The following is a 24,331-nucleotide window of genomic DNA, read 5'->3' as shown; positions in this document are numbered from 1 at the left end:
ATTAATATCATGTCTCCGTATTTTTTTTAATATATATCTAGTTTTCCTTTATTTTCAACCATTCTGTGTCATTTTATTTTCAATGTGTATGCTATATAGCATGGAACTCAGCTTGTTTTTTAACCTAATTTGAGAAGTTTTTTTATTAATAGATCAATTTATCCCATAAATGTTTATATATATGTCTTCCATTATCGATTTTATGGTATTTTCTTTTGTTACAAACTTACTTTTTTCTTTTTTCCTCCCTTTATTTTCCTGTTACTCTTAGCATTTTTCTAAATAGTTTGGATGTTTTGTAGTTTGATTTTAACTCTTTTAGAAGTAACTTTTATAATTTTAAATACTGTAACTTATAAAGCTTATGAAAGAAAGTGAAGACACAAAGAAATGGAAAAACATTTGATGCTCATGGATTGGAAGAATACATATTGTTAAAATGTCGATACCACCCAAAGCAATCTACACATTCAATCCCTATCAAAATAACACCAGCATTCTTCAGAGCCTGAACAAACAATTCTAAAATTTGTATAGAACCAAAATAGACCCCAAATAGCCAAAGTAATGTTGAAAAAGAAAACCAAAGCTGGAAGCATCACAATTCTGGACTTTAGCCTATATTATGAAGCTGTAATCATCAAAAAATGACACAGAGATCAATGGAACAAAATAGAGAACCCAGAAATGGACCTACAAATGTATGGCCAACTAATTTTTGACAAAGCAGGAAAGAATATCCAATGGAAAAAATACAGTCTCTTTAGCAAATGGTTTGGGAAAACTAGACAGCAACGTGCAGAAGAATGAACCTGGACCACTTTCTTACACCATAGACAAAAATAACTCAAAATGGATAAAAGACCTAAATGTAAGATAGGAAACCATCAAAACCCTACAGGAGAAAACAGGGAACAGCCTCACTGACCTAGGACACAGCAACTTCTTACTTGACATGTCTCCCGAGGCAAGGCAAACAAAAGCAAACATGAACTACTGGGACCTCATCAAGATAAAAAGGTTCTGCACAGTGAAGGAAATAATCAGCAAAACTAAAAGGCAACCAACGAAATAGGAAATGATATTTGCAAATAAGATTTCGGATAAAAGTTAGCATCCAAAATCTATAAAGAACTTATGTTCTATATATTCTTTTATGTTAGAAATAGGGGGCCATGGGTAAAAAAAATAAGATAAAAAAGAGAGGAAGGCAAACCCTAAGAGACTCTTTAATACAGAGAACAAACTGAGGGTTGCTGGAGGGGATATGGGTGGCAGGCTGGGCTAAATGGGTGACGGACATTGAGGAGGGCACTTGTTGGGATGAGCACTAGGAGTTATATTTAAGTGAGGAGTCACTGGGTTCTACTCCTAAAACCAACACCGTATGTTAACTAACTTGAATTAAAAAAAAAACAAAACAAACAAACAAACAAAAAAAAACAAAGAAAAAGAAATAGGGGAGCATGGGTAAACATAAATCTGATCCTGGCTCTTTTTTACTGTAATTTTTTAAAAGTTTGTATTGAGGCTCTTTCCGTCTTTATCACAGTCTTCTGGAATGCCTTCAGATTTTAGGTTTTCCCTATTTCAGTAATGAGACATGATCCTTGATTTCTAGTACTATCAGCCTTAAAGTATTTGTTTGTGATCCTGTTTCTAAGTTCACAACTTCTTTTCCCAATGGTAACAATTATCTTACAAATCAATATATACATCTAACACACATAGCACTGATGTGATTTTCATGAGAAAGCAAAAAAAAAAAAAAAAAAAGAAAAGAAAAAAAGAAAAAGAAAAAAAAGAAAAAAAGAAAAGAAAAGGAAAAATGGATCTCTATTTAAATCATGAGGCAATATTATCAGAATAAAATGGAAACACACAGACACAGGCTCTGTCTCTCTCTCATTCTCTGTCACTCTTCCTCGTCCTCCCCGCAACTCCCCTGCCACAATCTCATTACCTGCAATATCTATCTGCAAGGATTCTTGATCTTCTGTCCAGGCTTCCTTAGGAACTGTCCTCTTACTATGGATCTCCTCATTCTGTTTAATGGCTTCAGTGTCTGCTGGACTTTCAATCTTTATGTTTTGTAGTCGAGCTGAGGGCTCTGCAGCAGCAGCACCACTAGAACCTAAGAGAGGTAAATTAACACAGTATCCAGACCTGGAAGTTGACAAAAAATATTTTTAAATGCCTCTCAAGCATCTAATATGTGAAAGGCACTGTTACTGATATTTTAGAAAAAAATAAAAAGACCATTTAGAAATGTGTTTAGAAACTCTTAATCCAAATTGGAGTTTAAAAATATACAAAAACAACTGTCATACAAAATAAGAGAATTATAGCATAAGAGAAAGACAGATAAAGAAATATATGTACTTAAAGGAAGAGAAACTACCTCTAGCTAGGAGGATCACGAAAGAACTCTAAAATAAAATACTGATTTGAGAATGTGTTAGAATACACATTGAGATAGAAAAAGAAAGGCATTTTAGGCAAAGGTAACTACATATAAAAACAATAAAGTCAGGAAAGCAACTGAACATCTAAGAAACAGAGCAAGTATATGGTTTATTTGAGCATAGAATTTATAAAGAAAAGAGGTGTCTGAAAAGTTGTTTGGTAGTTGATTATACTGTTCTGAAAGAGTGTGGTAAAAGGGTTTAGATTTTACTCTTAAGGACAATGAAAACTTTTTGATTATGAGATTAACGTGATCTATTTCTGGAACATTCATTTAGCAACAGCAAAAAGGGGGGTAAAATTTTGAAGTGTTGCCCAGAACACAACATAACTTGTGAAAAAAAGCAATACACAAAAAGAGAAGTGGCTAATTATGCTCCAAAATGTTTCTATTTACAGTTGTGGCAGAGACTACCAGCTGTCCTCTGAAATCCATTTTCCTTTCCTCCAAAATAAATCTCTGACAACAGAGTGGCAAGACTCGGTGGATCTTGTGTCCTTCATATTCCTCCCAGTGAGTGCCTTCATGAGCACAAAATCCATCTGCAGCCATATACTGGTTTAGAATCCGAGGCAGAAGCAATTGCAGGCAACCAGTGTCCCTAGTCCTGTCCCTAGGTTACTAAAGAGCAGCCCTAGCCATCAGCCCTTGGAAACAATTCTGAAAAGGAACTGGCATCAAAACAGAAAAACAAAGAATCAGAAAAACAATGGGCTTTGGAAGATTTTGATTTGGCCGCCTGCTGGGTAAAAGAAACTTTCCCTAAATGTTTATTTGGGGAAAGAAAAAGCAAGTTTATCCTGGCTCTTGAAGTATTATTTAAAGCTCAACTGAAGAAGTAAGAGGTAAGCATCAGTTGAGAAGTACAAATCCAATCCCACCTTAGATATCCAAGTATTTTCAGACTATATGGTTACTCCCATGATGCCACCAGAATTTACCTAATTCTAGAATATGTACCCCTTGGACTTGTCTATGGAGAACCTCACGAACTGTCAGTCTGATGAGCAGAGGACTGCAACTCTTAGACCACAGTATTCGCAAATGCCCTGTCTTACCATAGTTTAAAGAGAGTTTTCATGGAGACATTAAGCCAGAGAACCTGCTCCTTAAACGAACTGAGAATTTAAGATTACGGTACATTACGGTATATGGCCTCATCCTCCAGAACCACCCACTGCGGCACCAAGGACTACTTGCCCCCTGAGATGATTAAAGGCTGAATGCATGCTGAGAAGGTGAATCTCTGGAGCCTTGGGGTTCTTTGCTATAAATTTCTAGTTGGGAAGCCTCCTGCTGAGACAAACACATACCAAGAGATCTATAAAAAAACAACAACCCATGAGCTGAATTCACATTCCCTGACTTTGTACCAGGGGGAGTCAGGGACTTCTTTTCTAGGCAGCTAAAGCATAACTCTAGCCAAAGCCTGATTCTCAAAAAAGTACCTGAACACTCCTGGATCACAGCAAATTCATCAAAACCATCTAGTAGCCAAAAAAAGCAAAGATTCAACTTTGAATCTTTCCATCTTAAGAACCTTACAGCGAAGAGTGCCTGAGTGGCTCAGCTGGTAGAACATGTGACTCTTGATTTCAGGTTTGTAAATTCAAGCCCCACACTGGGTGTAGAGATTACTTTAAAAAAAAAAAAAAAGGAACCTCTCAGGGAGAGAAATCCCTATGATGCCAGGGCTGCTGTAGAATCTGTCAAGAACCAGCTACTGACATTCATCTTATTGCTGACTGCCTGCCTCCAATCTAGAGCATTACAGATTTTTTTTTTTTTGCTGAGCAGGTAGTACTTTGGTCTCCTATTCAGAAAGTTTTACTTCAGTAAAGATGACACTCTGAAATGAAAGAAGCCACAAGACCTGTGCTAACTTCACTGGTTTCATAATATGGGGGCAAGGTTGAATTGCAGCTACCCCACAGCCTGTTTTGAGTAAGGCGTCCTTGTGGAAGATGAAGTCAGGGTCTGGCTATGGGAAAGTGACCGCTTTGTTCTTACGTGATCACTTAAAGAGCTGTGAATAACCTTCCAAGTACCTGAGAGGCTGTGTGTATCTTACTGGGTGGCCAAGTCTGGAAAAGCTTCAGAATGAACATGTGATTCTTTTTTTTAAATGTTAAAATGAAGATTTTTGTTTTTGTTTTTGTTTTTTAAAATAGAAACTTGGTTTAATTGGGCATACGGTTACCAGAATAAAGATTATATTTCCCAGCCACCCTGGCAACACAGCTTGATGTGAGCGTGTGACTAAGTCTGGCCAATAGAATGGAAGGGGAATGGTACGTGTAACTTTTCAGAAATATTTAAAAGAAGGAATATATGTTTTTCTTTTCGTTTCTTCCTTTCTGTTTTCTGTTGGCTGGAATATGGACCTGATGGCTACCATATGAGAATGGAGGCTAAAAGTGTTGAAACAACAGGAGAGACAGAGCTTTGTTCCTTGATACAGTGGAGTACCAGGTCATCCATGGATGTCTATATCTGGATGTTTACAAGAAAGAGAAAAAATTCCCTGTGTTCTTTTAAGCCAATGCTATTTTGTTTTTGTTTTCATCTCTCAGAGCCAAAATGAATCCTAACTTAAACACACTATTATAGGCATTTTTAATTAGCATAATCCCATTGAACTAAATTAACAGGATAGGTAGGTAGAAGTAAACAAGCTGAATTCCTAAAGAATAAAAGGTTTACGTACAACAATGGTATTAGAGAGTGAGCATCTCCTAGAACTAATTTTTTTTTTATCAGTGAAGTTTTTAAAAGTCCATTAAGTGAATTTCTGGCAATGAGATTAACTTGTGTACTATCTTTCCAAAGTTCTCCAGAAATGTCTTAAAGAGCTTTAAAAAATGTTAATTTCACCAGTTAATCTATACCAGAAACTTGCAGCTAATATCCTATTTCACATATGAGCAACACAGAGGAAAGTTGAAGACAGCAAGGGAATAGAGAATACTTGGCTGTTTATACTCATTTTAGAAGGCTAGAAGAAAATAATATGCAGATAATCCAGTTAGTTACCTGCAGTGGCTGTCTCCAAGAATTCTTTCTCTTCAGGTTGGGCAGCCTTAGCCACTGCCTTTTTACTGTAGATCTCCTTTTTCTGGTTTTTGTCTGAAAGGCTCTCATCCCCACTGACAGAAACTTGAACTTCGGCATCTGGAATAATGACATCATGTGAAAAGACAACAGGACAAAGGAAAAGACAATAAACACAATAGACAAGTAACCCCCCATTCAAAAAAATAAGCCTCAAACAAAAACCCAAACCTCTTCATACATCAAGAAAAAAAGCATCTCCTAGGCCCCACCATATAAAAGCTATGACAATTATGGTGGGTTTACAATATGAATTGGAAAGTTTTCCATATTTTTCTGTATACGACGATGGTTTAAGTAAAATACCATTTTAAATTAAATCTGTTCTTTGCTGATTTGACACAACAGTTAAAAAAAAAGATCAGGTATTTTTTCAAAGTAGAAAAGTAAATTTGAATTCCTCTTTTGAGTTCTTTGGTCTATTCCAAGTTTTTGTCACTTTGTTGAGGCAATTTTGATATTTCATATAATCCTAGAAAAGCATCTAGAAAAGCACCATTTAGATTTTATGTATAATACTCATATGATTTTTTAAGATCTCCTGAAATTATATCCTTTTAAAATTGTCTAATACTTTCTACTTTCTTTCTTGGTCATACTTGCTAGAGATTTATCTATCTTATTGGTCTTTTTTAATCAGCTCTTTTCTTTTTTATTATATGAGAAAACCCAAGTATAAAACAGTGTTACTAAATATATTAAAATCACCAATGCAACAACTAGGATAACAGTCATCATACAGTTAATAACGTTTATATATTTTTTAAACTATCTTATTTTTAAATGTTTATTTTTTAGAGAAAGAGAGAGGGAGGGAGGAGAGAGCAGAGAGAGAGAGAGAATCCCACCTGGGTGTTCTGCACTGTCAGTGTAGAGCCCCACATGGGGCTTGAACCCACAAACCATGAGATCATGACCTGAGCCAAAACCAAGAGTCAGATACTTAACCAACTAAGCTACCCAGGCGCCCCATTTTATTTTAGAGAGAGACAGTACGCATGAGTGGGCTCTGAAAGGGGCAGAGGGGGAGAGAGAGAGAGGGCGAGAGAGAGGGAGAGAGAATCTTAGGCCAGATCCATGTTCACTGCAGAGTCAAATGTGGGGCTCGATCCCATGACCCTGGGATCATGACCTGAGCCAAAATCAAGAGTTGGATGCTCAACCAAATGAACCAACCAGGTACTCCAAGGTTATATGTTTTTACAGTGGGCTGAAAAGAGATACATCTCTTATTGCTAAGTATGGATATTTTTCAACAACAACAAAAAAATCAGAAAAGCAGTGGACATTACTAAAGACATAACATAATGTGTCTCCCAAAGAGCTTAAGAAATATTACAGATATGATTTCCTGTTGTAAAGCCTTAGTGATACCATTCTCTGCCTTTTCAGCAGCAACCTTTACGCTGAATTTAGAGTTTATCAATCTCTGATGTTTCTGATGTTTTTACTATATTGCATGTATTATCCACAATACACGGGGCACCCTTGGTGGCTCAGTTGGTTAAGTGTCTGACTTCAGCTAAGGTCATGATCTAGTGGTTCAAGAGTTCGAGCCCCACATCGGGCTCTCTGCTGTCAGCGTGGAGCCTGCTTTGGATCGTCTGTCACCCTCTCTCTTCCTCTCTCCTGCTTGCTCGTGAGCACACAACGTGCATGTGCCCTCTCTCTCTCAAAAATAAACATTAAAACAAATAGGCAAACAAAAAAACAAAACATGCCCAAACTGGAACATAGAACTACCCTATGCTTAAAATCTGCCCTGGGATCAGTAGCACCTATTTGGCTAATAGCTATGCAAAGGAATAAAAAACTGTAAATGAACAAAGCAACACAGTTACACATGCAGAATTTTTAGTGGCCCCTGGAGTCTCCATTTAATAAATACTACCATGTATCAACTAAAGAAGTATAGTATCAAGGATGCAGAGGAAAAAAAAAAATCAAGCAGGTCCCTAAATATTAAAAGCTTTTATAAAATAGTAAGGCCTTTATCTGGGGATAAAATTGAAAATTCAAATAGCCACAGTGACCAGACAGATAAGGTAGATGAATGAAGCAGACTGGCTCTGAGAAGTGTGGAGAATTAAAGCAAACAGCAGAATGTACATCTTCTCCGCAAGTAACAGCCATGACTCAGGGGCAGGTGATCATTGCCATGAAGGAATGCAAGCTGAGGGCAACCAGATATTCTGATTTTTCCAGGGAAGACCTAAATCTTATTTTTAAATGTCAGCAGCAAAATGAAAAGAATTTAAAATACCATGTGAGCCATATACTTCCAACCTATGAAAATATTAGTTTGTACCATCTGACAGATAAATTCATGAGGCAAATTTAATCAAGATTTTCTGGATTTCAGTTTGTAAAATATACCTGATTGGATATTTTTTTATTCCAAAAGTTGCAATCTATTTTATTTCCCACAGTGAAAATACAGCTTATAGTTTTAAGAAGCCTGTGAAGCATTTTGAAAGATTTCATAAATATTTTACCTTCTTATACACACCCAATAAAACAGCTAACAGAAAAGTTTGCATAACACCAGAAATAAGATGAAGACTGGAAAATATTCTCATTTTGGATGACCAGGAAAAAAAAAAGGCCACAAAATATAAAAAGTGAATACAGTTACCTGCATTATCTTTCTGAGGGGGGTTTTTCCCCACTGGGAAGGATGGCTTAGCCACGGCCCTCTTACTGTAGATCCCCTCTTTATGTTTAGTGTCAGCAGGGATGGACAGGTCATCATCCCTGGTGCCTAGCACCTCAGCTGGGAAGTCTGGAGCGATGGCATCATTGGATCCTACAGCAAAGTGGGAAAGTAGTACAATTAACAAATATATAGACATGAAGTTGAACAGAGACAAAAAACTTACCTCTTAAACTGCTTCTATTAAAAAGACACAATAGGAGTGTTTCAGTGTGATCAGAAGGGGATGTCAGACATGTACAATAAATTGCAACAATATAAGGTGGAGAAGCAAATGACAGAAGATATATAGAGTATCAGTTCAGAAGAGAGACAATTTCCAGTCAGGAAGATTTTCAAAGAGAGGAGAATATTATAGACTGTAACCTGAAAAATAAGTAGGCTTTTTGAAATATGCAGAGGAAGGAAGAAAGACATTTTAGGCAGAGGTGAAACATGAGCAAAGACAAGAAGGCAGGAAAGCAAAGAGTATATAAGAACCACAGTCACTTTAGGGTCAGGCCAGATCATACAATTATAAAATATACCTACAATATATTAAAGAAAATGGTGGGAAATATTAAAACATAATTGTTTGGGACAAAATTCAGCAGGGTATGGAATCCCAAGCTAAAGAGTACAAACTGTACTCTTTGTATATGAAATGCAACATCATTGTACATTTCTAATAAAGGGAAAATGTAATCAGCTATGTTTTAGGAAGATTAATCTGATGGTAATACAACATAGAAAACATTCAAAGGAAAATCTTGTGTGATAAATACAAGATTTGAAGGTAATTTTTATTTTTTTAAAATACATTTCAATATTCCCATGTCCACTGGTAAGAGAAGTTCATTGATGCCACAAAAAAGAGGTGACGAATATCTCTGGACATACGAGAGTTTTTAGCAACTAGAACAGGATCTTCTATAAAAATGTTTTTTCTTTCTAATCTGGGATTCTGCACTTCATGCATTTTCTGAGTACCTAAAATATATATGCCAGTAAGAGATGAGAAAGCAGTCTCATTAGTACGGTGCAAATATAAGTAAGTCATGAGGATTTTTTAAGGATAGATTGCAAGGACCCTACTAAGTCTTCTGGGTCATATGTACAGATTAAATTACGCTTTTCTCAACTTCTGTGGCATCACTTTCTCTTATTTGCTCCCCATGTCTCTTGCAAATCCTCAGTATCCCTACTACTACCAAATCTCTCAATGCTGGAGTTCCTCAAGGGGTCAGAACTCTTCTCTTCCTGAGTGAACTCATCAGCTACCAATGGATGGAATACTACCTATCTACATGCTGATGACCAACAAATATATTATCTCTGCTGGGACCTTTCTTCTGAGATTCAGATTCTAGCATTCAGGACATAGCTAGCCCTTACAGCATCTTTTGAAGAAATTAGAAAAAGGTGTCCCTTCCTTAATTAAAAAATTAAGATATTATATTTTATGGCATAATGTAACAATTGCACATGGGATCATTCTCCTCACAAATACTTCCAGATACCAGACAACATACATCACCAGCAGCAAGCACATGCATACTCTTCAGCAGCACCCTTGGTTCTCCAAGAAAGGTGACTGTGTCAGGTTCACCACAGTCAGGTAGTCCCGGAAAGCAGTGGGTAGATGAGCAAGACAATCAACTCAGTGGAGCTGAGAGCAGTTGAAAGACAGTGTAGCCTGATGCATGTGTATATGCCAACAAGCGTATGTGCACTTGTATTTTCTGGCATCCACGCACAGCTGCAGGGTGTGTAAGTATAGATTTTTGTCTGGGGCAGGAAGAGAGTTAACACTGCTCCAGAACTCAAACCTTCAGGCCCACCTGTGTATTTTCATAAAAAATACTGTATGTCTGTCTATATGATGTGAACAGTGCCACCTTCTACACGGCACCCTTACAAACAACCTTAAATGTGTAAACCAACTCAACAGTCACTACTCAGCAGTCTAACTACTGCTGTCCTTGCTTCCACTTCTAGAGTTGGCTCCCTGTCTTCTGACCCATGAAGTGATAAATTTTATCTAGCAGCCAAATAAATCTTACAAATGTAAATGAAACCACAGTTGTCTACCAGAATAAAATTCAAATGTTTTAATATGGTTTACAAGACCCTGCATGATCTTGGACTTACCTATCTAACCATATCTAGTCACTATTCTGCTCAAACCACACTAAATTCTCATCTGTCAAATGCATCCAACTCTCTCCTCTTTCAGGAGTTTTTCCCAGACTGCTCCCTCTGGGCAGAACACTGTCATTCCCCACTCTCTGCCCACTTAACCTGCCTTTACCCTCTAAATCTTGTCTCTCAAGTTTTTTCCTTGGAAAGGCTTTCAGGAGCTCCTAAAACTCTGTTCCAATTATTCTCTTCCAATTCTACTTTATTTTCTTAACACTTATTATTTGTAATTATGTACTTATTTGTGGTCTATTTATTTACTAACTATAACAACATTCCACACACTCCACAATCTTACGGAGCATGTTCATTCTGCACACTACTGTAAATGTAGCACCTAGTATAGTATCTCGCAGGAACACGGTAAGAGCTTTAATAATTTTTGGTTGAATAAAAAAAATGAATGTGAAATGAAAGCTTTTTGTCACCTTAAGAAAAAAAAACAAAAACCAACTTTGGTTATACATGCTTTGGAATGAACACATACTGGGACTGCAATGTACATAGTTTCTTATCTATTTTTTTCACTCAATTCGAGATAAATTTTAAATGGAATTTAGAGTTTAAAGTTAGCATATAAGATGAAAAACCATACAGGGTGGAAATCACTCTGGAGGGTTCCTTAAGGCACTATGTTGAAACTGACATTCTGTCTGTTCAATGAATCCACCAGAGTGCACTTTTCCCTCCTGGCTTGCAACAAATCACTGTGCCTGCTTCTGAGCACCTGATGAAGTAAGTATCTGGCCACATTGTTCCCATCTTCCATTTCAAATTCCATCATGATAATACGTTAAGTGTAGACCATGCACAAGTTCCTGGTGTTAAGTCCTACAGACTGAAAAAACTTAAGAAGTTAAAAGTTAAGCCCCTCTGGTTTTATCTTTTTTAAAAAAAAAATTTTAATGTTTATTTTTGAGAGAGAGAGAGAGAGCACGTGAGGAGGGAAGGGGCAGAGAGAGGCGGGGGGGGGGGGGGGGGGGGACACACAATCTGAAGTAGGCTCCAGGCTTTAAGCTGTCAGCACAGAGCCTGACACGGGGCTCAAACTCACGAACTGTGAAATCATGACCTGAGCCGAGGTAGGATGCTTAACTAACTGAGCCACCCAGGCGTCGCTAGCCCCTCTGGTTTTCAAAGCCAAATATTATGGGGATTTATCTTCCCAGAGCAGGTCCCCTGTGCCAGGGGTGCCTGGTGTGGAATCTGTTCTTTTCCCTTCTCTGTGCTTGTGGTGTCCCTTCCTCTCATGGTCAGTCTTGTAGATCAGTTTGGTCCCTGATTCTCTCTGCTCTTCCTGCCATTTTTCTTGTGACCTCTTCACTACAATTAGCTGTGGAGCATCTGCTCTGCCAGTCTTTGGGTCGTTTTCTGGGTTATTTACACTGATGTAAATGTTATCGAGGTGTATCTGTGAGATGAGGTGAGTAGGATCCTCCTACTCTGCCATCTTCCCTGGCAACTCCCTACCCCTCCCTTTTAAAAAATTGAGATATAGGGGTGTCTGGGTGGCTCAGTCGATTAAGCATCCAACTCTTGATTCTGGATCAGGTCATGATCTCATGGTTAGTGAGATCAAGCCTTGTGCATGGTTTGTGAGATCAAGCTACAATACAGAGCCTGACAGTGCAGAACCTGCTTGGGATTCCTGCTCTGCCTCTCTGCCCCTCCAGCTCATGTGCTCTCTTTTTCTCAAAATAAACAAACATTTAAAGAATAAATTAAAAATAGGGGTGCCTGGGTGGTTCAGTTGGTTGAGTGTCCAACTTTGGCTCAGGTCATGAAGCCTGACAGCTCAGAGCCTGGATCCTGCTTCAGATTCTGTATCTCCCTCTCTCTCTGCCCATCTCCACTGGCTTGCTTGCTTGCTCTCTCAAAATAAACATTAAAAATAAATAATAAAAAAAATTGATGATACAATTCAAATAACATAAAATCCACAAAGTTAACAAGTGTACAAACGAGTAATGTTTAGTGTATTTACAACCACCACTGCTATCTAATTCCAGAACATTTTTGTCACCCCCAAAAGAAATAGACACATTAGCAATTACCCTCCATTTCCCCCTCTCCCACAGCTGCTGGCAACCACTAATCTACATTCTGTCTATATGGATTTCCTTGTTCTGGACATTTCATATAAATGGAATTATACAATATGTGACTTTTCAACTGGCTTGAATTTTGTATTTCTCCCTTTAATAGCATCAGGTGTTTTTCTTTCTTTTCTTTTCTCTTTCTTTCTTTCTTTCTCTCTTAATTCTGCCAGTTTTCTTTATGTATTTGGGACTCTGTTGTTAGGTGCATATACATTTATAATTTCTTTATCTTCTTGATTTATTAATGCTTTTATCATTACAAAATGAACTTTGTCTTTACTAATAAATTTTAAAGTCTATAATGTCTAATATATAATATAATATAATATAATGTCTAATAATAGACACTCTAGCCCTCTTTGGTTACTGTTTACATGACATATCCTTTTATATCTCTTAACTTTCAGCCAGTTTGTCTTTGAAACTAAATAAAATTTTCTGTAGACAGCATACAGAGTTGGATGTCTTTTTATCTACCTTGCCAATCTCTGCCTTTTTAATGGGAGTATAACCTTCATTTACATTTAATGCAGTTGCAGATAATGGAGGATTTAGGTCTGCTATTTTTCTACTTTTTTCTCTAGTATTATGTCTTTTTTGTTCCTCAGTTTCTCTACTAATACATTTTTTTTGGTGTTAAATAGATATTTACTAGTGTAGCATTTTAATTCCTATGGTGACACTTTTACTATATATATTTTTAGTTATTTTTCTTAGTGGTTGTTCTTGGAATTGCCACCCATGTTTTAATATAAATTAACAATCTATTTGGGTTAAAACTGAATTTCAACAGTATATAAAAACTTTTCTACTGTATAGCTCTCTCTCCTCCTTTCTTTATGCTGTTATTTCCACAAGTTATATCTCTATACGTTTTTGTAAAATAAGAATTATTATTGCTCTATGCATGTCTTTGAAATCATATGAAAGAAAATGGAATTAGAAACAAAAATATGTTTATACTTTTATAGTTAACCTATGTAGTTATCTTTACCAGCACTCTTTATTTTTTCATATGGATTCAGGTTACTGTTTCATGTCTACTCATTTCATCCTGATGAATCCCTTAGTGTTTCCCATAGGTCAGCATGCTAGCAATCAACTCAGTTTATCTGGAAATGTCTTAATTTCTCCATTTTTGAAGGGCAGTTCTGCCAAATACAGAATTCTTGGTTGACACGTTTTTTTTTTCTTTCAGTTCTTTGAATATGTGATTGCAATGCCTTTTGGCCTCCAAGGTTTCTGATGAGAAATCAGCTATTAATCTTATTGAGGATCTTTTGTACACAATAAGTAACTTCTCTTTTGCTGGTTTTAACATTCTCTTTATATTTTTAACAGTTTGATTATGGTGTGTCTAAATGTGGATATTTTTAAATTTATCCTGCTTGGATTTCCTTCAGTTCATCAGATGTACACATTCATAGTAACCATAAAATTTGGGAAGTTTTTCTCCAAATATTCTTTCAATCCCATTTTTTTTTTCTCTCCTTCTGTAACTCCTATTATGTATAAAATAGTACTCCTGGTGGTGTTCCAGAGGATTCTAAGATTCCGTTCCTCTTTCTTCATTCTTTATTCTTTCTGTTTCTCACACTGGATAATCTCAATTGGCCTATCTTCACATTCACTGATTCTTTCTTCTGCCTGCTGAGCTCCTCTAGTGAATTTTTAATTGTATCTTCTGTGCTTTTTAGCTCCAGAGTTTCTATTTGGCTCTCTTTTTTTGTAATTTCTAACTTTTCATTGAAATTCTCTATTTGATTAAGACACTGTTCTCATACTTTCCTTTAGTTCTTTGATATAGTTTCATTTAGCTCTTCAAACATATTTTAAGTAGTTAAGTCTTTAGTTAAGTCTAATGTCTGGAATTTCCCAGTTTCTAAACTGTTATTTTTCTTGTGTATAAACCGTATTTTTTTGGTTTTAATTTCCATAGCTTGTATTTTTTTGTTGAAAATGAAACATCTTAAATAATAAAATTGGTAATCCTGGAAATCAGATTCTATCCACTTCCCAAAGTTTGCTGTTGTTGCTTTATGTTTTTTTTTTTAAAGTAACTTTTCTGAACAAATTATGTAAAATCTATTGAAGTTTCTACTCAAATAGCTTGGTGGTCAGTTAATGCCTAGACTGAGACATCCTCAAACACCTAGAACCAGTAAATATGGGAGATTTACAAAGGGACTTTGTGTGCATGTCAGGGTATACCTTCAACTTTGAGCTATGCAGTTGTCAACTCTGCCTTAGCCTTCCTTTTCTTCTTGCACAGAGACTCAAGGGGAGCTGTAGGTAAAGGGTAGGGTCTTTTCAGGTCTTTCCTGAGAATACACACAGCTATATGCACATGGACACTCCTCTAGAGTCCCAGGAATATGTCAAAGCTTTTAAACATCTATGGGCATAAATCCCTGGTTTTACGTTTAAGCTTTTGGTTACTCTATTGTTTGCATCAGGAATTATAACATTAAAACACTTGCCTATAAACATTCTTGCATCCCAAGCATGTGCACATGCATGCGCACGCACACACGTACACACACACACAGGCTTTTTACAACAAATGAGTATCTCTGAATGAGATTAAATAAGGACAAGTCTTTTGAATGACAGATCAAATATTGACAATTCTTTGGGAATGAAGTTTTGAAACAGGTCTAGCTCTGTTCTGTCCCCTCTAGTCCTGGGAAAGCAGGCTGATACTTTTCAAGGTTATTACAGAACTCAGTCTGGGGATGAGATTAGGGCAAGTTTTGAAAAAGTTTTCTGAAAAGTTTTGCCAATTTTTTGTTGCTTTTATCAAGAGACAAATTCTTAGGTCTTTAACCTTTTCCCTGCTATAATGCCCCACTTCCTTTAAAATGTTCCAACCAGTTCTCTCCCCATAGCTTTTTGCTCCTATTGACCATGATTATTAATATATAAATATTTGAATGTCTATAATGAGCACGGGTATAAGGAATAAAATTGCTTACCAAAAAAAGTCAGGTCTCAGAACTTACTATCTATTATAAATAGAATCCTGTTCTACTTAGGAATCTTAAGAATGTTACTGGGCATAATAAGTAAATGTCTAACAACTATCTCTTCTTTGGGGAGTTGTTACCTTTATCTTATTTATATTTTATGGATTTAATTAATTCAAGTGTTTATTCATTCTCAGTTAAGGAAAAATCTATTTGGCCCATATATTTGCCAGTAATGGTATATGACTTGCCCTTGGCCCAAAATGCTAAGTGGATCTTTCTTGTATCTACTGACGCATGATATATTAATTGACAACAGCTATTAGAATAATTCCTAGGCTTTCATCCTAGAGTAGCTCTACTGTTTAAGAAAGGATTTTCCTACTATCGACTTTCTCACTCTGAGAACAGATAGAGAACATGAAAATTATAATCTCAAGTATAATATAGTTATTAGATCTCCTGTTGTCTTATTGATGTATTCAGTACTTTACTCACAGGGACAATATTTCTCAGGACACAATGTACCATCACTGAATTATTTTCTCCTCCCACCATTGTCCAATATTTCTTAAAATTAATGTCTCCAACTATATGAAAGAGGGGCATAAACAAATAGCAGGACACTATGGGCCTCAAAAAAAGACATCAGATCAGATTTTTATTGGTAGACATTCCATCTTCTGACCTGGGGCCTGAAAGTAAAAGACTGATCAAAGTTTTCCTGTCCAATTGTTTTCTTGCTGGTAGCCATTATGTGTGTGTGTATGTGTTTTCCATTAAGTGTGCTATTTTTTTAAAGTTTGTATTTAAATTCCAGTTAATATCCAGTGTAATAGGAGTTTCAGGATACAATATAGTAATTCAACACTTACATACGTTACCCAGTGCTCATCACAACAAGTGCACTCCCCATCACCTATTGAACCCATCCCCCCACCCCTTTCCCCTCTGGTAACCATCAGTTTGTTCTCTAGTTAAGAGTCTGTTTCTTGATTTGCCTCTCTCTCTTCTTCTTCCCTTTGCTCATTTGTTTTGTTTCTTAATTTCCACATAAATGAAATCATATGGTATTTGTCTTTCTCTGACTTATTTTGCTTAGCATAATACTCTCTAGCTCCATCCATGTCATTTCAAATGACAAGATTTCATTCTCTTTTATGGCTGAGTAATGTTCCATTGTATATATGTGTATATACACATCCTCTTCTTTATCCATTCATCAAATGATGGACACTTGGACTGTTTCCACAATTTGGCTATGGTAGATAGTACTGGTGTAGATACACCAGGACACATATGCATGTGTAACTTTGAGTTAGTATTTTTGTATACTTTGGGTAAACACCCAGTAGTGCAACTACAAGATCATAGAGTAGTTCTATTTTTCACTTTTTGAGGCACCTCCATATGGTTTTCCAGAGTGACTACACCAGTTTGCATTCTCACCAAATGTGCATGAGGGTTCACCTTTCTCCACATCCTTGACAACACCTGTTGTTTCTTGTGTTGTTGATTTTAGCTATTCTAACAGGTGTGATGTGATCTCTCATTGTAGTTCTGATTTGCATTTCCCTGATAATCAATGACATTGAGGATCTTTTCATGTATCTGTTTGCTATCTGGATGTCTTCTTTGGAAAAATGTCTAACTCATATATTCTGCCCATTTTTACTTTTTAGTTTTTGAGAGAGAGAGAACATGAGTGGGGGGCGATATAGTGCCCATTTTTTAACTGGATTAGTCATTATTAAGGTAATGGGTTTTATAAGTTCTTTATATACTTTGGATAGTAACCCTTTATCAGATGTCATTTGCAAATATCTTCTCCTATTCCATAGGTTGCCTTTTAGCTTTATTGATTGTTTCCTTCCCTGTCCAGAAGTTTTTTACTTTGACAAAGTCCCAATAGTTTATTTTTGAATTTGTTTCCCTTGTCTCAGAGACATATCTAGAAAGAAAGTGCTATAATTGAAGTCAAAAGAAGTTATTGCCTGTGTTCTTGTCTAGGATTATGGTTTCACGCCTCACATTTAGGTCTTTAATCTATTTTGACTTTATCTTTGTGTATGGTGTAAGAAAGTGGTCCAGTTTCATTCTTTTGTATGCTGTCCAGTTTTCCCAACACCATTGTTGAACAGACTGTCTTTTTTCCATTGGATATTCTTTCCTGCTTTGTCGAAGATTAACTGACCATATAATTGTGGGTTCATTTCTGGGTTTTCTATTCTGCTCCACTGATCTATAGGTTTATTTTTGTGCTAGGACCATACTGTTTTGATTACTATCGCTTTGTAATATAATTTGAAGTCTGGAATTGTGATGTCTCCAGTTTTTTCTTTTTCAAGGTTGCTTTGGCTATTCGGGGGTCTTTTGTGGTTCCATATAAATTTTAGGATTGTTTGTTCAAGCTCTGTGAAAAATGCTGTGGGTATTTTCAGAAGCATTGCATTAAATGTGTAGACTGCTTAGGGTAGTATAGACATTTTAACAATATTTGTTCTTTCAATCCATGAGCATGGAGTATCTTTCCATTTCTTTGTGTCATCTTTAATTTCGTTCATCAGTATTCTATATTTTTCAGAGTACAAGTCTTTCATCTCTTTGGTTAGGTTTATTCCTAGGTATTTTATTGTTTTTGGTGCAATTGTAAATGAGACTGCTTCCTTAATTTCTTTCTGCTGCTTCATAATTGGTGTATAGAAATTCAACAATTTCTGAATGTTGATTTTGTATCCTGCAACTTTACTGAATTCATTTATCAGTTCTAGCAGTTTTTTGGTGGGGCCTTTTGGGTTTTCTATATATAGTATCACATCATCTGCAAACAGTGAACGTTTTACTTCTTCCTTGGTGATTTGGATGCCTTTTATTTCTTTTAGTTGTCTGATTGCTATGACTAGGACTTCCAATAGTATGTTGAATATAAGTGGTGAGAGTGGACAGCCCTGTCTTATTCCTAACCCTAGAGGAAAAGCCCTCTGTTTTTCCCCACTTAGGATGATGCTAACTGTGCATTTTTCAAATATGATTTTATTATGTTGAGGTATGCTTAATCTAAACTTACTTTATTGAGGGATTTGTTTTTAAATCATGAATGGATGTTGTACTTTATCAAATGCTTTCTGTGTATCCATTGAAAAAGATCAGATGTACTGTGTTGATTCATTTGAAAATACTGAACCATCCTTGCAACCCAGGAATAAATCCCCACTAAGTGTGTTTTTATTTTTATTATTTTACTTTTTATTTATTATTATTATTATTATTTTATTTTATAAGAGAGTGCATGAGCAGGGGAGAGGGGCAGAAGGGGTAGAGAGAATCTAAAGCAGGCTCCATGCTCAGCACAAAGCGAGATGCAGGACTCGATCCCACTACCCTGGGATCATGATCCAAGCTAAACTCAAGAGTCAGATGCTCAATTGACTGAACCACCTAGGTGCCCCAAGTGTCAGAGCCTTGCATATAGTGAAAATTTCTTCCAGTTTCTGGTTATAGGCTTAATAATTAATCTTAACATTTGGTAATAAGAGCATTTTTGTTGGTCTTTTTTTTTTTTTAGTAGCACCATAGTGGGGAATTAGAAGCAGTTATACCAGGTGCTTTTCGTTACCATTAGATACTTGTTCCGTCCTCTTAAAGTTAACCAAAAAATATGCCTAAGACTAGGGAAAATTTGTCATGTACAATTCTTATACATATAAAGATGTCTATTGGCAAATTGTGGAAAAAAAAATTATATCTGAACTGAACCAAGTCAACTCAAAATGTTATCCCATCAATCCAAACCCCACACCACACCAATTCAGTATCCTTATCTTAAAATCCCCACAGGAAATATTTACTGAGTTCCTGCATGGGGTGCTACTCATCTTCTAAATCTGCAATTTGCCGGTGGTGATCTCACAGGGGTGCTGTGGGATATTTTAAAACTCTACAGAAACAACACTAATACCTGGTATCTAGTGTACACTACACAAACTACTAGCTCAAAGTACTTTCGATTTTCAATACTAGGGGCGCCCGGGAGGCTCAGGTGGTTAAGCATCTGACTCTTGATTTTGGCTCTGGTCATAATCTCACGGTTCGTGGGTTTGAGCCCCATGTGAGACTCTACGCTGGTAGTGCGGAACCTGCTTGGGATTCTTTCTTTCTTTCCCTCTCTCTCTGCCCCCTCCCCCGCCCCCCGCTCATGCTCTCTCTTTCACAAAACAAATAAACATTAAATTTCCATATTAGATAATGCCATATTCCTTTCAATGATGTTGTATCTTTGCAAAGCTAGATTTTTGGGTTTCTATAGTAAAAGCAGCAAATAACTGTGGTTGTGTTCAATTTCATATCAAGGTTTGAAAAGTTGTACAAGTGTTCTAATAGCTGCACATATCTCATTAGTAAATAACTGTGGTTATTTATGAACAAAGTAAAATATTTTCTTTCAAAACCCAAAACCAAAAGGAAATACCTAATATTTTTATTAAGTTGCTAAATCAAAACAGCAAATATTTATGTCCTAATAAACTTATAGCTGTTTCTAAAAATACTTCTTGTTTTTACATGCATTCCATATAATAATGAGAAAAAAAAATCACCAAAACACTAAGGGCACTGTGAACAGAGAAAACCTGGAAACCTTTGTCTGAAAAGGAGTCCACCAAACCAAACAAACAATTATCCATACAATTTTCTTCATTAAATACATCTTGCCAAATAACTTACTTTTCTGAACCATAGACTGGCTCATGAAAAGCTCCATATTTCATTAAAGGCTTAAATATCACTGAATTTTCACATGTCATTCTAGAATTAACCAGCTAAACCACAAATAAAATTTCAAAAAATAAAAATTTGCTTAATTTATGCAGATTACCTGAGTGAGAGCTCTCAATGGTGGTATCTGATCTGGAATCCAGATAAGAAGGAATCTGTTTTAATTGTGGAACATAGTACATCCTGGTACTACCAGGAGGCTTATATGGCAACAGTGAAGGCTGGGCTAAGGAGATAAAGATGAGAACAATTAATAAGAAGATTTGTTAAACTTCACTGAACAAATATTGAGTGCCTTTAATGTGCCATGCAGCGTACAAGATTTGTGGCATGTATCAGGGCACCGGGCTGGCTCAGTTGGAAGAGCATGCAACTCTTGATCTCAGGGTTGTGAGTTTGAGCTCCATACTGGGTGTAGAGATGACCTAAAAAAATAAACTTCAGGTCTGCCTGGGTGGCTCGGTTGAGTGTATGGTTCTTGATTTTGGCTCAGATCATGATCCCAAGGTCATAGGATTGAGTCTCGTGTTGGGCTCCACACAGAGCATGCAGCCTGCTCAAGATTCTCCCCACCCCTGCCACTTGTGCTCGTTCTATTTAAAAATAAACAAACAAATAAATAAACTTTAAAAAAAAAAAAAGGATCCTTGGCATATATGAACTAAAACAAAAAATCTCTGCCTTCAAGAAGAGCTAGCATTCTAGAGGAAGGAGATATACAGTAATAACACATTAAATAAGTAAATTATTTATTATTTTAATAAATTATAAGTTACATGAAAAAGAAATTAGAAAATGCTGAGGATTATTAGTAGGACTACTAGGGAAACCAGGGCAAGATGCAGTTTAAATAGAGTGGTAGGGGGGCGCCTGGGTGGCTCAGTGGGTTAAGTGTCCGACTTCGGCTCAGGTCATGATCTCGCAGTCCGTGAGTTCGAGCCCCGCGTCAGCTCTGTGCTGACAGCTCAGAGCCTGGAGCCTGCTTCAGATTCTGTGTCTCCCTCTCTCTCTGACCCTCCCCCATTCGTGCTCTGTCTCTCTCGGTCTCAAAAATAAATAAACATAAAAAAATTTTTTAAAAATAGAGTGGTAGGGGTAGGTTTCATTGAGACCAGTTTTTTAGCAATCTAGTCCATGTACAGATGGCTCTAACTAAAACCCACTTTATCTTATATTGAACCCCAAATTGTTAACCCCTTACTACTGGTCTTATGGTCTTATTCTGTCCCCCAGAGTCATAGAAAATATGTCTAATTCACTTCTATGTGAAAGATCTTCAAAATAAATTTCTTCTTTTCAAAATAAAGTTTCAATTATAGAAGTATAAATTCCCAATTTTAAGAAAATACATAAAAATTGGTATAGTTTTGTTGTTGTTAGTTAATTTTAGCTATTTGGTGGGTGTGTAATGGCATATCATTATGGTAAACATTTGCATTTCCCCAGTAATTATGTTTAGAATCTTTTCATGTGATTATTGCCATAAAATTTAAACTGGTATTATTAGCACAGTCACTGCGCACAACATCGGTATTAAAAAACACAATTGTGTTTCTATACACCAGCAAAACCACATAGGAAAAATACTACATACAGTGTCATGAAAGAAAAATATAATATCAAATATCTAATGAATAAATGTAAATAAAGATTTCTTCACTGAAAACTATGAATAGATGAATGTATATACCATGCTCATGAATTAAATACCCAATAATGTAGACATGCTAATTACCTCCAATTCAATATATTTAACACATTTTTTAAGAAAGGAAACACATAAAAGTAAAAAAGACAAAGTCCTACCACTCAAAGATAACTATTAACATTTTAATCTATTTCCTATGTGTCCTTTCTCACTGTCTTATGTGTTTACACAGTTGTTTGCCTATAGTATGTAAAAATGTGGAATTCAGTGTTTCTACTCTGCATTTATAATAAAACATTCATTTTATTTCCTGTCTTTACATTTTATATGGCTATACTACAGGTTAAATGTATGTATCCCTTCTCCTAATATTGAAAATTTAAGATGAGTTAAATTTTCAATTATAAAGAATTCTGTGAATAAAGATTTTCCTGGTTATAGCATACCCATTTCTCCCCTGCTGCCCCATCTCAGATAACTTCTCTGATTATAGAGTGAAAAATTATACCGTTTATAAAGTTTTGTTTTTAAAAACACTAACTACAAAAATGTTATCTAAAATGTCTGTACCAATGTAATAATTTAATTATTGTAGAGGAGGTTTTTTTTTTTTTTTCTTTATACATGTTTTTGTTTCTGTGAAGTCAAGAGAAGGGAAAAATTTAAACAACAGGAAAAATACGCTGTAGCCTTCACTTCTATCTGGTTATTGCTGTTTTCATTATTGTTAGAACACTGATTAATTTTCTTCCTCTACCAGTGTATATAACATTGGGTAGTGGTGGTTAAAGTTATATTTTGGTGAAATACAGCTGCAAAAGACAACTGGGCAGAATTACAATGGACCCAGAGCAAACATGGCTCTCATAGGGAGATGGAGAATTCTGAGACCAATAAGTGTCTTTTCAAAATTCTTGACAATTTTATGTTTGGATGCAATAGTTTTAAGGTTACTTTGTGCTGCCTGCCTATAAGAGAAGAAGTGACTACAAAGCAAATAATGGTTGCTGTTGGGAAAGAATAAAAAGACTGGAGAAGAGTAAAAAAGAAACTTCAACTATAAAATAAATTTCTTCAAAAATTTTGAAAACAAACCAAATATAAACATATAGTATATTATTCTGAATTTTGAAATTCAGAATAGTGACCACATAGTCATGTGTTTAACATACGTTTCTTTGAAATTTGAAATGTTTTCATACAAAAAAAAACCCACAAAATTTTACTTTTAAATCCACAGTATTAAACATAATATTTTATTAGTAATCCAATAATATTAATCCTTTAAAGGAATCCTTCCAGGTCCTGTATACAAAGGTAAAACCATAAATTATGGTCTCTATATAAATGTATGCATTTGATGTGAGCAGAAGTTTAAACCACACTCTCACAGTTGGATTTCCCCTCTTGTGCTTCTCCCACCACCATGAGAACAACATAACCCAAAGTACGTATTTCTCATTAGCCTTGGTTTCAGAACAAGGCATATGGAACAGACCCAAACCATTTCTGTAGCCTAAAGCCAAACTCCAATTGACTCACAAAGTCCATGAGTGAAAAAAGCAAATGTTTATTGTTATAAAGCACTGAGATTTTCAAGGTTGTTTAATAGTATCACTGTAGTACTAGGTAACTGATATAGACAGAAAGGTGTTCTTTGTGATATTTATTAAACTGTAGATTTGGGGGGCATTTTTTTCACAATGAAAATGTTTAAGAAGTATAACCATCTTAACATATAAATGTACTTGTTGAAATTAAATTCACTGAAAGTTAAATGCTGAACCAAGAAATTCTCTTTCATTATTTAGGTGTATCCCATCTTTATCTACAGATAGATAACCTTTTTGCATAAGGAGAAAAACTTACAGTAACATTTTGAGTAGACCTGTGCTAACTATTAAATACTTTAAAATTAGTAACTTAAAGTTCCCACCCTCATTTGAGGGAAGAACGGAAACTTAATTGTTAATTTTCCTGTTATTGGTCTGAAAAAGAAAATAACACTCTAATTCGAATGTTATAAAGTATAAGCACTATTGAAATATCACTGTGACAACAGCAATATAAACACTCTAAATGTAGACCTTATGGTAGAGACTGCTAGCTATTCATCAAAATCCACTCTTCATCCTGAAAAACACAGCTAAACTATTCCTAGCTACGAGAAAATGATCTGAGCCACTTCTAGGCCTAGTACGTGTGCTTCTCTCTCTTTTTAAAGTTTATTTATTTATTTTGAGAGAGAAAGAGAGCAGAGGAGGGGCAGAGAAAGAGGGAGTGAGAGACTCCAAGCAGGCTCCACGCTGTCAGCCCAGAGCCTGACATAGGGCTTGAACCGGAACACCGTGAGAGCGTGACCTGAGCCAATCCATT

At 36.0% G+C, this 24,331-nt stretch overlaps 1 protein-coding gene and 1 pseudogene across 15 annotated transcripts in view; one reads left to right on the top strand and one right to left on the bottom strand.

Annotated features, from left to right (window-relative positions):
- Positions 1-24,331, bottom strand: part of ALMS1 (ALMS1 centrosome and basal body associated protein) — a 230,530-nt gene that overhangs the window by 68,453 nt on the left and 137,746 nt on the right. For 12 of the 15 annotated variants that reach the window (XM_042932716.1, XM_042932701.1, XM_042932705.1 and 9 more), the window contains 4 exons: positions 20,408-20,533; positions 8,214-8,384; positions 5,501-5,653; positions 1,964-2,134 (listed from right to left, as the gene is read on the bottom strand). In XM_042932716.1, the coding sequence (XP_042788650.1) occupies positions 1,964-2,134; positions 5,501-5,653; positions 8,214-8,384; positions 20,408-20,533 (621 nt within the window). Of the gene's footprint in view, positions 1-1,963; positions 2,167-5,500; positions 5,654-8,213; positions 8,385-20,407; positions 20,534-24,331 lie in introns of those variants that run through there. The other 3 variants (XM_042932703.1, XM_042932706.1, XM_042932717.1) reach the window with 2 other exon arrangements.
- On the top strand, positions 2,840-4,028 carry LOC122214800 (annotated as a pseudogene).

The sequence above is a fragment of the Panthera leo genome, chromosome A3, assembly GCF_018350215.1.
Source record: "Panthera leo isolate Ple1 chromosome A3, P.leo_Ple1_pat1.1, whole genome shotgun sequence".
NCBI classification, from domain to species: Eukaryota; Metazoa; Chordata; class Mammalia; order Carnivora; family Felidae; genus Panthera; species Panthera leo.
The sequence above is the reverse complement of the archived record's forward strand: the minus strand, read 5'-3'. Positions and strand labels throughout refer to the sequence as shown.